This window comes from Myripristis murdjan, chromosome 10, assembly GCF_902150065.1.
Source record: "Myripristis murdjan chromosome 10, fMyrMur1.1, whole genome shotgun sequence".
NCBI classification, from domain to species: domain Eukaryota; kingdom Metazoa; phylum Chordata; class Actinopteri; order Holocentriformes; family Holocentridae; genus Myripristis; species Myripristis murdjan.
The window spans coordinates 24,297,090-24,313,103 of NC_043989.1; the positions used below are offsets into that span (position 1 = coordinate 24,297,090).

General features: G+C 42.2%; 1 protein-coding gene across 1 annotated transcript in view; it reads left to right on the forward strand.

Annotated features, from left to right (window-relative positions):
- Positions 1 to 3,255: 3,255 nt before the first annotated feature.
- Positions 3,256 to 16,014, forward strand: part of LOC115366286 (matrix-remodeling-associated protein 5) — a 28,803-nt gene continuing 16,044 nt past the window's right edge. Inside the window, exons 1-3 of the mRNA XM_030061641.1 lie at positions 3,256 to 3,653; positions 12,077 to 12,206; positions 14,298 to 14,434. Coding sequence (XP_029917501.1) covers positions 3,256 to 3,653; positions 12,077 to 12,206; positions 14,298 to 14,434 — 665 coding nt within the window. The remainder of the gene's footprint in view (positions 3,654 to 12,076; positions 12,207 to 14,297; positions 14,435 to 16,014) is intronic.

Below are 16,014 nucleotides of genomic sequence, written 5' to 3' on the forward strand. Positions count from 1 at the left end.
TTTTTGTTTCACAGGTTGGGGCTTTACGATTAATCATTAAAACACATCAATGGTTTGTCAACATGCAGAAAGCACATTTGTGACATCTATGGCTCCATGTGACTTCATGTTCTCCTCTCCTCATGTCATCTTGTCTCACTGTCGCAGATTGCCAGATGTTTGGGTGAATGAGAGCGACAGGTTGCAGCAGAAAACCAAAGTGGTGCATCTGTCCAAGCTGCCCACAGATACAGCCGTGCTCCTCGACCCCAACATCTACAGGTGTGTGTGTGTAAAGGTGGTAGGGTGGCTTAGGGTAGAGAGTGACCATCTCATAACAGAAAGGTCACAGGTCGAGGCAGTTTCAGGGTGTTGAAGAAAAAGAGGAATGTTGGCAGTTTTATCTAAAACAGTTCTCCCTCCACAGGATGCTCTTCTAACGATCTTCAGAGGGGATGCCAGTGTCACATCCTGCTATCCAACGACCAATGAGGAGCCAGTCTCTCCGTCTTCCTTCTTTTCAGTCTCTATGTTCCTTTGCTCCCCCATCACCTCCAGAACAATGCTGTGAGTTTTATGAATCTTGTTTCCAAGGCTCTCTGAAGAATCTACATTAGGTGCTGAGCATATTGAGAAGTTTTAGGGGGAGGGAGATGTTGATTTTATGCTTTAAGTAACACAGCTAGACTGAAAGCTAACTGAGGCAAGCTAAACTGACAAAATTGTAGAGTTAGACACATTTCTAGAGAAAACCTGTCTGTAAATACTTCTGAAGATTTGTAATATATTTTTATACTTTGAAATTTTACTGTACTGTAGACAGATGCTCTTTTTCTGCCAAACATTTTTTAAATAGATGTTTTAAAGACTGATAATATTGGTCCTTGTGCATATAGTTGACAGTGCTCTGGTTTGATGTCATTAAAGTTTTTTTTTTTTTTTTTCTCGGCTTCCACTTGGGGTTAAAATCTTTCAGAGTCAGATAACATCCGAAGACTGAACCATGCCTTTATTCAGCATCCTGTCAGAACTGTGTTTTCACATATTTAAGTGTTGTTTTATGCACTCCAGACAAGGAAAATGTTGAGAGCATTTGAATGTTTTGGTGATGACCAGATGCCTTAAAACAAACATTTAAACTTGTTAATTGAATCACCGCCATTCCACATTAGTTTTTTTTTTTTTTTTTTTTTTTTTTTTTTAATCCACTGATTGTAACATTGCATGGCTTTGTGGCTGACCTAAAAGCCAGAGGGTTTATCACAGCTGCAGCACTAAACAAGGCTTTGTTTAGATGTTGGCTGTGATGTGGCTTCAAGTACAGGCTGAAGCCAAGTCCTGTCTGCAGCATTGAAGTATCTATAATGGTGCTTAACAATGTCCTGAAGGGAGTTTTTCCTCTGCACAATGGTTACCAGCACGCCTTGTACACAGCCTAAGTTTGGTACACAGTAGTATCGCATGTAAACACAAATAAAAACAGAAAGCATAACCACTAGCTTCCAGCCTTAACCCAACAGATGGTCTAGCAGCCAGGGATACATGATTAGCTGTGATTTATGGGAATTATCAGCAGGGTTGGCTTGTGTCTTTGATCAAGCAGGTTGCTCAGCTCTACATATACCTCAGAAATCATGAATGTCCAGTTAATACATTATTGCCAAAGCCATGCCGCAAAATCACTGAACTATTTATGTGATGATGTGTAAACAAAAAATTACTAAAAGTGTGACAAACAGCCTGTGCAAGAAAGCATATGATCTTAAAATATATTCATAACAAAATCTAATGAAACAAGGGAACAATGACATGAAAGGAGTGCTATCACTAGTTTCCCCCCTCGGCTATGGCAAACAGAAACACATTTTGCTGCCAAAAGAGCTGCATCAGAAATCTCTCCCAAAATGCACATCCCTACATTTTGTGTATTGAAGATTTTGTGGGCAAACAACACTGGTTTTGTGCAGTGGTGTCACTAGGCCCAGGCCTAGCCCATCACAACCCCTGGTCATAAAACAGTTTACTTCATAGGTGTCATTTTGTTTTTATGTCTGACAGGCGCTTGAATGCAGGCTAACTTTAGTTTCTGACTTGCAAACTTAAAAGCCGCAGCACAGTTTTCTTGTGAAAATCCAAAAATTCAAGGGGAAAAGGGAAATGAGCTGAAATTAAGAACACTCCCTTAACCCTCCAGTTAGCTCCAGATTTACCAAGTCCAGTATCTTAAACCTCCTGAAAAACATTATAATAAAAATTGTTACCCAAGTGTATGTGTCTTGTTGACTATCTAAGTAGTCCCTTACATAAAACATAACCTAAGTTCTTGTGGGAATCAGGTTTTTCTCCTTCAAATGTCATATTCAGTGGTTGTGGTACTACTACAGGTGTGCTGGTGTTAGGTGAGGGCCCCTCAGTGTCATCCAAACCATCTAAAGCAGGGGTGTCAAACTCATGCCATGGAGGGCCAAGAGGCTGCAGGTTTTCATTCCAACCAACAACTCCACCAGGTGATTTCACTGATCACCCTACCTCGAAACAGAGAGGCGGGACTAATCAGTGAAATCACCTGGTGGAGTTGTTGGTTGGAATGAAAACCTGCAGCCTCTTGGCCCTCCATGGCACGAGTTTGACACCCCTGATCTAAAGCAAATGTGTGTAAAGCCCTGAGGTAGATCTGTGGGTCATCCGCATAGCAGTGGAAGTTGAGTCCATGGTGACGTATGATCTGGCCAAGGGGAAACATGTAGATGGTGAACAGTAGGGGACCGAGCACAGAACCTTGGGGAACACCGTGATTGACTGGGGCCGGTGGTGACAAACTGAGTCCTCGACATTCGTCCCGTCCGGATCCAGCTGACCCGGCTCGCCTCTCCTCTTTCACCTCCGTCTCTGGGCGGAGCCGCCGAGCCCCGGCCCGAGGCGCTCCTGCTCCTGGTCCGGAGCACGACCGGGAGGAGGACGAGGACGAGGAGGACAATGGGGAGGATGAGGACGAGGAGGACGACAGGGAGCGTGAGGGCGAGGAGTACAAGGGCGAGGAGGAGGACGCTGAGGAACGCAAAGAGGGCGAACCCAACAATGACGACGGAGGAGGAGGACGAGGACAAGGAGAAGGAGCTGCGCTGCTGTCCATCCCTTCGTTCTTCCCGTTGAGAAATGGAAAGATAATGTGGTCCTCCAAGCCCTGTTGGGGGCGGGGATGGTCGCTCGCTTCCCAGGGTCCCAGACAAGCTCTCCGCATTCCTCCTGCTCTTCACGGCCGGGGTGGAGCGGACCATGTTAGTCCACACGAACCGCGAGGGCTCCCGCAGTTCGCACGGCTCCAAAGGAGGAGGGGGAGGGGGCGGTGGCCCCGGCTGGACCGACATGGATGTCGTCGATGTGCACGCCTACGTGGGCCTGCTCCTCCTGGCCGGGGTGTACAGGTCCCGGGCCAAGGCCGCGGTCAGCCTGTGGGATGCGGAGTGTGGCAGACCCATGTTCCGAGCCACCATGTCCCTGAAGCGCTTCTATGCCTGCTCCAAGGCTCTCCGCTTCGACAACCCGGCCACGAGGCCTGTGAGGCGCGCCTCGGACAAACTGGACGCCGTCAGGGAGCTGTGGGACGAGTGGTCCGCTGGGCTACGACCCCGGCCACGAGGTGACGGTGGACGAGCAACTGGTCCAGTTTTGAGGTGAGGCGTCAGACAGACGGGCAGGTCTCTCTCTCTCTCTCTCTCTCTCTCTCTCTCAGTTCAATTCAGTAAAGCCTTATCGGCATGACTGTATCACATACAATATCGCTAAAGCACGATTGGGTGAACAAATAACAAAAGAACATTAAAACGGTGAAACGTTGAAAATAAAATAGCAAAACAGAGGAAAAAGATTAACTCTGACAACATTCACACTTCTAATGAAACTGTCAAGGCTCATTCTGGTCATTACTGCCAGTGTGTCCTTACTGAGGTTTAGATCAAACACATCAAATTGCAGATTAGACATTGAATTTTTGCATGTAAACTATGGACGACTTTTCACCAGTCGCCTCCCCTGGAATGAAAGTGAACAGAGAAGATGAGACAACTTCACACAGGAACAAAACTTTTGGAAGTCAGAAGGATCCACATGTCAAAAACATCCATTCACAGGAGACATTTACAACTTTCACAGCCCATCATGACCACAGATGCATGTGTGTTCCTCAAATCAAACCGTGACTGTCTCCAACAACAACAACAAACCTTTCACAGCCTCAAAATGTAGATGGAAGCCTCACATTTCCCTGCTACACGCCATCAGTCATGTTACTGAAAGCTCAGGCGTTACATTTATGAGTGAAAAAAAAAAAAAAATGTTCAATCCAGTAAATCACTATGTCAACAAAGCCAAAGGTGTTGTGGGGCTCCAACACCGCACTGACATACCAAAAGACTTAGAGGACAATCAGAGTGTAATATCCTCACAGTCCCGTATCTCTGCAGAATGCATTTTATCCCACTCAGCTTGTATGAGAAACATTGAATGTCTGCCAACTTGTAAAGTACGAGTGCATCAGTGTACATAGCTGCTGGCATAGGCTCTGTGTCTATATAGTAGATGGATTATTATAATTGGCTAATCTGTATTCACAAGCTGTAATGTACCGCATGAGTCAAAAAAAAAAAAAAAAGACAGGAGGAGAGGGAGGGAGGGAAAGGTGAAAGCATGTAAAAGAGAAAAACAGCAGCAGGGAAGGGAAAGGGTGATTTAGAGAAAGAAAGCAGAGGCTGACAGACAAAAAAAAGAAGAAGAGGAATGAGAGAAAAAGAAAGCAAAAATGTTTTCAAAAAGTGTTGAACTGAGAGTTTGAGAGAGGGAGAGCGAGCACAGGTAAAGCAGAAAGAGAGAGGGGAGATGAATGGAGGAGGTGAGGGAAGGAGAGAAAGTGTAGGAGGGGATGGAGAAGTGGTGAGGAGCATTCCTGACTGCACAGTTGCACACACACATACACGTGCACGCGCACGCACACACACGGGAAGAGAGAGCGAGAGAGAGAGAGAGTGAATGAGTGGAAAGAGAAAGACGCTAATCTGAAATCCAGATGCTTGAAGGACCAACAGAGGGTCAAACTAATCCACACACACACTCACACACACACACACACTACTCTCCATCCCTGCTCTTACTCTCTCTCTCTTTCACACACACACACACACACACACAGGGTCGGTCCAGGCTTTACAAGTCCGCAAAACACCAACAGGGACTTGAACATCAACTGGATACTTTTTACGCCTGTTTTTTCTTGTAAAAAAAAAAAAAAAAAAGAGAGAGAAAAACTTTTTTCCAGCCTGCACTCAAGACTAAAGGATTTGTTTTTGGAGGGTTGATTTTTGTAGTTTGTTGGCTGTTATTTTCCTTGTCTTTTTTTTTTTTCTCTTTCTGGAGGAATTTTCAGGTAAGTCTCTTGTGGTTTTTCTAATGACACCTAGTTAAATGCTGCCAGATGTAAAAAAATAACTTTTTAAAGAGGTTCTTGTGTTGGGTTGGCATTGAAGAAACTGTTTTGTGCAATTTTCTCTGCTGTTTGTTTGAGCCATAAGTTGAAAGATTCAGTTGAAAGTTTGTAGGAAAGTCTAAACACGTGTTGATGCGATCCTCTGGACATTTGCATGAAAGCGATTTCCTTGCATTCTTCTTTCTGCAAGACTCCTTTAGTATCCATTTATCCTCAACAATTAAGTGGCTGATGTTTGAATTATCGGCACACACGTGGATGAGTAATTTCTTTTCAAACTGTCGGCTCACACGACTTAAAGTTGTCTCGCAGGTGTCAAAGTGCTGCCAAAGTGACAGCTCACAGCGGCATTTGTCTTCGCAGCATCGAATAATGCTGTCTCGCTCTCAAATTTAATTTCATACTCGCTGTCATGTCAGTGACAGATGTGATTGTGTCGCTGTGATTCATCAGGTGACTGACTTGTGCAGAGAGGGAAATCTCAAACACAACTTGGGTGGTGTTTCTTTTGGACGTGGCTGGTGTGTTTCTCTGCTCTTACAAAAAGGTTTACCTACTAAGTTGCACTTTGGCAAGAAACATGAACAGAGAACTTTTTTTTTTTTTTTTTTTTAAAGCTTTGCTGCTTTTTTGAGTCACCACCTGAACAAAAAAAGTTCAGGAAAGTTCAAAAAGTTAAGGAAGAAGGTTGTGAGAGCACCAAGAAAAGATTCCAACATGACTGCCTTTAAAGTGCGTCTGTAAATTCACGTATTTATCATTACTACATATATGTCATACTATATGAGGAGAAATGTGCAATATGTCAGCAACAGAAATCCTGGCACTGGCTGGTAAGTTTGTTTTTTTGTAACCAGACACTTCAGCAGGGCTCCTCTCAGTGTTTTGGGTTTCGAGGAACATTCCAGCCAACTAGCAGCTCAGCTCCAACGCACATCGAGCGCTGATGCCTTGAAAAAGCCACACACAGTTTTGTTGTGATGACTCAGTGGGGACCAGCTTGATTAATAAACAACAGTAAGCATACTTGACTCGGCCCAAAATTGGATCAAGTTAGAAAGAAAACTCGGATTTTCAGCTCACCGTTGTCGATATAGACATTGTGTTTGTCTTGACTCTTTTCTTGAGTCGTGCAAAATCCCTGGGCACACCTGGGCTACACCGGCCGGGAAGCACCACCTTGACAGATTTACAACCTCTGCTTTTAAGAGTCTTCTAAAATTGATTTGTTTGGGGAAAATGGAGAAAGTCACCGCTGGTTATTTTTTCGTCAGCCCATGTTTACTGAATGTGGGAGAAAAACTCTTTTGTGACATGAAAGAACAAAAAACTGGCAGTAGTCCAATATTTTTGACCACACACAAGTGACATAAAGTTTCATAACAATTATGACATGAAGCTTTGAAATCAACTTCTAAAACCAACTGTTTGCCCAACTGTATGTCAGTAAATGATGGGGGTATTTATTTATTTATTTATTTGCCAAGAACCAGATGGTTATAGTATGTAGATGTTTTACAATTATGTGAATGTCACATAACTCCATGAAACAGTTTTTTTTTTTTTTTGGTCAAAATCCAAAATCCATCAATCAGTGGCTGTTTTAATTGTTGAATAACATTTTGATATTGTACTACATTACTGAATGAGGGTATGTGGGCGGCACATGATGTCATAGACTCACATGGAATTGCATGGAAGACATGTGGAAATCATATTGTAGTGTTCTCTTGACATGTGTTATCTTGAATAGGGCAGCTTTGAGTTGGCCGCTAGTTGGCTTAATGCTTTTGACATAAAGACGTATTGGCCTCGTTCTGACATTCTTAAAGGAGTACACCGTGTTTTTGGGAGACTGCACTGTCATCTTACCCTTTAGGTGATGGAAACATGGACACCAAACTCATCCATGGGTCATTCACTTTGGCCCACATTATGTTATGTGATAGCAGGCTACTGACATTTTCACAAAAGGTTAGAAAATGCCAACATGTAGCAGCTATGAAGCTACATGAGATCTGAAAAGTATGTGCAATACTGTAGAAAAATACTTGTTAGAACTATTTGAATGAAAGACTCCCTGTTTACAAAATGAAGAAGTCACCACATGACAGTCAGAGTCAGAATGCCAACCCAGAGATATCCAACTCCTGAAACCTGAGAGATGATAAGCTGTTAAACTCTACATATTGCTATGATAAGAGCAAAATATAAACATATTTCACTGATTGCATTAATACACATTAAATTATGCGTATATCAACCAATATTTTTATAACAATATCAGTCTTACCAATGAAGGTTGTCATGTTCGATGTCGTCAATGATGTCAAGTCGGATAAATCGGAGCTCTGACCTGTAATTTCTGAGTTTGATGCCATTTAATTCATTTTTAATGATTGGAGCTCGGTATTCCTAAGTCCTGACCTAGGCATTTTAGTGTTTTATGTGGAATAACATGAATACCCAGCTGTGACTAAAACACAAAACTTTGTGTCTATTAACATTATGACATTCTGATAACTGTGAATAAAACCCATTGCAAAGTTGTTACAGCACATTTTCACAACACAAACTATAAACCATTTAAGTTTTATAAAGTAGAAATTGACGCAAATTCTGCTCATTGTTTGGCATGTGTGCTGCCATGTTACTGTGACGTCATGTGGCAAATTCAGGCTGCAGCGATCTCTCTAGTTTCCCAAAAAAATTTAGCATGATCTACCAAGGACATGCATGTGATTTTGGTAAAAGTTCAGTTAACTGGCAAGTTCACCAACCGGATAATGTCTCCAAAACCAGGCGTCTTCCTTTAAGACTCTGTCTACCTTCCCTTTTTCTGCCATTCTTTCCTTGATTCCTTCATTCATTCATTTTATTCCTTCTTTGGTTTCCATTCTCTTGATGGCAACATGGCTTTGATTCCTGCTGCACCACATGCTGCTGTGCTCTTCATCCAGGACTTCATTCACTGATAATGTTTACAAGTGCAGCACAGAGGAGCTGAAGATGGAAAAATGGCAGCAGGGCAAGACCATAAAGAAAAGGAATGATGGAATGAAGGGATGAAGGATGCATTTTGGCAGCGTGAGGCAGGACCATTGTGTGCCAGTGAACATGTGATTTTGATAAGTGGGGGTTGGACAACACAGTGCTTTATCTCTGTCAGCCGAGAGTCTGGGGGCAGCACTCAGTGATTTAATGGTACAGGGGAACCCTCAACTTCTCTCCTCTCATCTGTTACCTCTTCTCTCCTCTTATTTCACTCTCTCCTCCTCTACTTTTCTTTCTCTTCCTTTTCCCTTCATATTTTCTGCACTCTTGTGTCTTTTTACCTCCTGTTTTCTCCTCTCCCCTACCTTTTTATTTTCTTGCATCTCCTCCTCCTGTCTCCAGTGTGCTGACACAGAAAGCTGGTAAAGCCATCACATACGGGGCGCCAGGGGGACAGAACTACTTGCTGGCTAATAACATTTACCTGTGCTCAACACTCTGCGCTCCACATAGGAGACATTACATAGCCAACTCCATGGCAGGAAAAGCTGCTGCAGCTATAGTTTGGTGCTAATTATCTGAATCGTATGGATGCTGATTGCTGGACTCTGTGAAACAACAAAAGTCTCTCTATTAATATGCTTTACATTAATTTACTTTAATAGTACAGAATCATCAGCTAAGGTTATGTGGACAATGTTTCTTCAACCAAATTGAAATCATCCTGATTAGAGATTCCAGCTCTGCTGTTTACATGGACGCTGAATAAAGTCATCTGATAAGATGTGCATTTACATGCAATAAAACATTTAATCAGAAAATAAACTTTTGGTTCTGCCTGCAGGGAAATGTCTAATCTGCCAAAAATCGAAATACAAAAAAAAAAAAAAAAAAAAAAAAGAAAAAGTCATATTTGCCAATGGTTTCTCTCCCATCAGGTCATCCATAAGACTGTAAACATTTAAACTGGCTGGGTCTCAGTAGCAGGATGTGCTCACCAGATTTCATGGAAATAGATTTTAAGAAATTTAATTTCACATTTTGACCAAAACGTAGTGCTATAGAGGAAAAGTCATGAGGTGACCAAAATCTAGAGGGATCTTCCATTGGGGAGTATTGATGCACACACCAAATGCCAAGGCAAATCACTAATTTGGTTTTGTCATATCTTGTGTAAAAGTTGACATTTTGGCCTGATGGTAGTGCGAAAGGAAAGGTGATGAGGTCATGAAAGTGAATCATAAAGTGCCTGATCTGGGTGTCATGAATGTGTTTACTGAATTTCATGAACACCTTTCAGTAGATTTGTAAATATCAGAGTTGACATTTTGGCCAAAGGTTGGTGCTACAGGAGAGGACGTGAGGTTACTTTTGAACTTTTGACAGGGTTCATCCTCTGGGGAGCATGAACGTGCAAATTACATGGCAACTCTCCCAAAAGATTTTGAGATTACTAGGGTACACTAGTTGTAAAGAAGACTGTCCTTCAACTGGATGGTAAAGGTTCAGTTCCCCAAGTCACCAAGCCTCCTCCCTGCTGAAGTGTCCTTGAGCAACACACTGAATCTCCAACAGATGAAAAGCTGCTGCTCTGTATATGACCCTGACCTCTGACCTTCCTGTGGAGTGTGGAAGGGGAAGGGAAGATCCCCCTCTTGGGATTAATAAGACATTATTTATTATTTAGGTGTCCCATAAGTCATTCCGGAAATGGCGTCTGAATTAGAATTTAACTTTAATTTGATATATATATCATAAGATTGAAAAATGCAGTTATGGAAAGCCAATTTCTCCTTTGGGGAGCATTTGCCAGGTTGTTAAAGTCAGCTCTTGGTATTTTGAAGGATAAATGTGTTATTTGTCTAACCTTGCATCACTTGCTCCAATGTGAAAATCTTCCTGTAGTGGCTCATCGTCACTGTCAGCATTCCTCACTGAAACCAAACCTGACTGACCTTTGTGATGGCTAATGTGCTTGTTGGATCAGGAAGTGTATATATGTGTGTGTGTGTGTGTGTGTGTGTGTGTGTGTGTCTTCCTGTCACCCCATGCCCCCCAACCCAACACACACACACACACACACACACACACACACACACACACACACACACACACAGCTGCTAGGTTAATTAGCCTCCCAGTGAGGAGAGAACACAGACATGAAAACTAGAACCCCCAAACTGGCCCCTAATGGTTTCAAATGGGCGCAGGTGTGTGTGTGTGTGTGTGTGTGTGCGCGCGTGTGTGCGTGTTTTTTCCTATGTGTGCTTGTTTCTCTTCTCCACTTATTCTTCCCTCTCTCACTGTGTGAGTCTGTGTGTGTTAACATGAGCAGTATTGAAAGACCTTCTACAGGTTTGAAAACTCTCAGGGTGGTGTGTGTACGTGTGTGTGTGTGTGTGTGTGTGTGTGTGTGTGTGTGTGTGTGTAATTGGTATGTAATGCCCTCTGAGGAGCATGTTAACATTATACGAACATAATATGTACCAAACCGCCTGGCACTGTAGGAAACCACAGCTGCTGAGGTTGTGAGGCTAATTCTTCCAGTTCCCTTTCTATTCTATTCTACTGTGTTCTATTCTGTTTGTTTGCGCAACCAGAGTGTGACTTTAAGTCAATAATCCCATTTAAAACCGCAGTGCAGGCAGCGAAAGGAGCTATAGTGTATCTACAAATATTCACATATTCATAGTTCTGAGTGTGATTATCTGGGATAAACGTGGATTTGCAGTCTGCTGTTTTCCTCAGGGAGGGGCGCAGCGCAGACAGACGGGATTTCAGCAAGTCTTCAAACAAGCGTCTTTGATGTGTTTTATCAACCTTAAGGGCGAATAGTTTGGTATTACACTAGCTGTTACAGTTGTCATCTTACTAAGACTTGGAGACTTTTCTCAGCCTCGCAATTTCTCTCTCAAACTCCTCTTCTTTCTTTTTCTCATCCACCTCCTGCTCTCTCTCTTTCACCTCCTCTCTCTCTTCCTTCTTTGCTCTTTCCCTCCCCATGAATTTAGCATCCACACGTGCACCAGCTTGGGCTGGCGATATGGTTGTGAATGCATTTCACAAGGCATTATGATAATTTTCGCTTTCATCGTATTGAGCTGCAGCTTTGTGTGTTTTGAGACAAGAAATGTGAGAGTTAGTTTGACTCGCGTTCCAAGAGCTCCTCTGCTGTCAAAAGCCAAGAAACAAGGAATCAGGAGACAGATTAGGGACACACAAAGACACTTTGTTTGAGAGGTTATGCTTCACATTTGCACAGACTGTTATGTGTACATGCCCATGTCTTAAGTCTTTCATGTACATATTATAATGCTCATGTGGGTGTTAAAGTAACACTCACTATGGAATATTATAATGTATCAGCTTTCTAAAGACATTCATTTACAAAACAGTAACAGATGATAATTTACATCAATCAAAATAAGTGTCAAAAAATAAGGGTAAATATAGCCATCAGTGAGCACCATGAGGACATCAAACACCAAAAGGAACAAAAATCAATTGTATTTTCAGAAAAGCATACATTTTTATGTGTTTTATAGAGCATTTTAGAGTATAATCGTTCATTGTGTGTATAAAAACTACACTAAACTATATGATTCTCCTCATTACCTCCCCCAGGTGGATTGATGGCGTGAGCTTGCAGCCAGCCAGCCATCCAGTCATGGCGCTGTGGTGGTGCGCTACCGTCTTCTGCAGGTCGGCTGCAGTGTGGTTTCCCCTGCTGCTCTCCTCTCTCCTGTGGCCAACGGTACGCAAGCGTCCTCAGGCCAGACTCACTAGACTCTCTGTAGAAGCCAGTGGGCAGCTGCATAAAGTTTTACTGATAAATTTTACTGCAAAGGATTTCACCTATGGTATTTTTTCCAGACATCCCAGACATCATAGGAAAAGAGAGGATTTGCATCACAAATCGGCTTGTAACGGCGGCTCACGCCATCATGACTGCTGGAAAATTGGCAGTGAGATCTGTGCTGAATCTATGCTGAATATATCACAACAAGGCTAGAAATAGAGTGATACATAAGATGGTTTATCTTGGTGTGCCTGTAGATCCACTGAGAAACATTAGAAGTAAAGATGTGTAGTCTGATCACATCTTTGACCCTAGTCTCCTCTCAGAAACACTCTGAGCTGAAGCTTGAACAGTTCACCGTAACAAACTCCTGGTTTTTGGGTTAGGGTTAGACACGTCCAGACACTGTAGTTACATAGCTCAGGGTGAGCAGACATCCTTGTTTGTCCAGGATTGTCCAGTTTCAAGCTTGGTGTCCCGATTATCTCAAATATCTGTAAAAGACCAAAATGTCCTGATTTTCAACATTTCCTGCGAAATTGTCTGTCTATTATTTATTTATTTATTTATTTATTTATTGCTATTCATGCCTGCAGTCAGAGTCGAACATACGCATACTTCATGCCAAAATGTTCAGCATTTTCTGCTGTGTCTAATGGTGCCTGTCGAAGCTATCTGACCTCTACTTTGATGCTACACACCATGGAAGCTGGTGACGGCGTCTTCAACAGATTTTGCCTGCAGATCCTCACAGAAACGTCTTGCTCTACAGTCACACTATGGGTGTCTTTGTTCCCACATTTTTAAACAAACGCATTACATTACATTACATTACATTATAGACGCATTACACATCAAAATGTTCAGCCTTTTCTGTGTAATGATGCCAGGATCAAAACAGTTGCAGAAACAGTAGGTGTGCTAAGTGCTGAAATGCCTATGGTGCACGCACAAGCTCATACATGCACGTGCATTAACATGCAGCAAATAATGGTTTGAAAATACAGTCACCCTAAGCTAGCTAACAATCAGACCTTATCTAAACCAAATAGTGATCAGGTTTATCAGTGATGATCAGTCCCCAGTCAGAAACTAACCACATCTGTTGAGCTCCTGTGCTTCGAAAGACAATCAGCTGTTCACAGCCACTGTTTTTCAAGAGCGCAGCACCTCCAGTATGGCTGCCAGATGGTGTGTTACCTCACCTGAAAGCCCTCCGCAGGTTAGCAGAGTGGCAAGAAACATTTCAGATGGATTCCGCCATTTGACACAGTCCTAGCTGAGTATGGTTTGAATATTTCACACTTCCCAGGGTTATGTACAGTAACACAGGCCCAAGAATGTCTGTAGCTTAACGTAATGCTGTTCACTAGTCAGCTGACCAAATATGACATTTAGCAGGCAACAGCGGCAGTCATGTCAGAAAGTCATCAGAAAGGAAATCACAACTGGGCAAAGCTTATTTTTATGAGAAGTTTATGAGAGGATAAGCAGAAGGAAACATGGCTGGTTGTGCATGACAACATACATTTTTGTCTTAAAGATTACTGTTATTATTGATTCATTCATTTTCTTCCATGAATGTAATATAGACAGTGTTAAACTTTATGCTGATTAAGTAATAATGTAGGATAAAGAAACATAACATGGGGAAGACATATAAAGTGCAGGTCCAGGGCAAATCTCTGCAACAATTTTTTCTCTAATTACATCTTGAGGGTATTTTTAAGGAATGTAAGCTACATACAAATAGACAATGATGCTAAAACTAGTTGCAGGAGGCCATGTTCAAGCAGCTGGTCTGTTTAATGTAAGCCCTTTCTCTATTTAGTTCAGTTGCTGCCGACTTGTTTCCAAACTGAGTGCCTACACAGGTCTGAACTTATCTGTTTGCTTCTCTTTGTGTTGCTGATCTGTTATGAATTTGTGAATTTGACTCTGCTGCTCGCCCTCACCTCCTCCCTATTCCTGTCCACCACCTCCTTCCATCACCTCCCTTCTCTTCCTGTTCTCCTTTCGTCTGTTTCTGCACCCCGTGCCTTGCAGATCTCTCCTGTCCATGGCGCTCCATCCTGCCCGCGGAGCTGCAGCTGTCCAGGTGTTAAAGAGGTTCACTGTACATTCAGACACCTCGCCGCCATACCAAAAACCTTCCCCAGAGACACAGAAAGAATCAACCTGGGGTGAGACTCAGTTACTCACACACACACACACACACACACACGCACACACATGCACGCTGTATGTATGCATGGGAATACACTTACACAATGTTAGTCCAAGGGGCACAAAGCAAAATACTGTGTCCTTTTAGCCCACTCCACCTCCCTTACTTGGCCCACACTCTACTAACAGTCTCTGCATCCCAGCATGCCTTTCAGTTGGGCTCATTTTGATGGTCAATGTTGATTTCCTTTTAGTCTTTTGACTGAAATGCATTTTGGTTTTACTCACATTTTAGTCATATGTATTTTGTTGATTTTATTCTATTTTTGTTGACAAAAAAATTAAGGTTGCTTTGGACGATAAAAACAAAAGTTTTAATCTAATTCTACTTTGATTAGTTTCATTCATTCATTTCATTATTTTTCACATTTGTTTCTTTGAAAAGAAATTCAATTATTTTTCATTGACCTTTATGCATAGATTAATCTACATTCCTCATTATAACTTTTTGCATTTCGTATCTACCTTTTGTTTTTATAATGTACTTAATGTACTTAGATTAGTTTCAACTTTATTGTCATTGCACATAGTGCAAGAACAAAGGAATGCAGTTTTGCATCCAACCTTTTGTCTATTTGTGGCATTTTCATTTCTTTTTTTATTTGTTGACAAAATGTTCGAATATGTCATTGTAGTTTTGTCAACAGAAGTTAATTTTGTTTTGTTTTTTTTAGTTTTTGTCTCATTTTCATCCTGGAAAAAGTGTAAACATAGTCAGACCACATTTTCATCCTATGGATCCAAGTGAGAGAGTTAGTCTCTTGCCTCAGGAGGTAGGATAATGAAAACATATTGCTGCTCTTGTCATGTCAGGGCCAATATTAAGTAGATGAGTGACTCACTTTGGGTGCCAACCCATTGCTTCATCATCATCCTTCAACCTGCCTCATGAACAAAAGAAAGCTTCTTTTAAACAACAGGAACCAGCCTACCCGGCGTGATGATCTTTACACAGCCCACTGTGCGTTTTATTTGCCAACATCTGTTTTAAACCAAGGAGATAAGGGTGTAGTACCAGCATGTGATGATAAACTTACTCTGCAGGGGATAAATCACTTCCATGTGGGTCTTTCTCTTATGGACAGAGGTTCCACTGCCTTACAGTTGCATAACTCCTGTTTAGGGGAATTTCCCACTGCATATAGCAGATTGCAGCGTCTGATAATTGTCTGTGAACAATACATACTTACCTGGCAAATTTCTAGGCCAGCAGCATCTCGAGCCAAACTGTTGTTCACAATAAACTGGTCATTAACACATGGGGCTCGACTGTGGGAAACCCCATAGCTTCATTTCAGGTGGATTATAGTCTTTGCTTCGAGTAGCTCTCCAGCTATTCACTCCCTGCTTTGATGTGATAAAGCATGTCAGTGGTAAATGGTCACAAAAGCTACCTTGCATATGCTGTGCCAAGCTCCAGTATTGTCCACAGGAGGCAAACTGTCTCCATATGGGCTCCTTGACTGTGGGAAAGCTATCAGTTCATTCCAGATAATCTCTAAAACCCAATATAAAATGCCTATGCTGGTTCATGGAG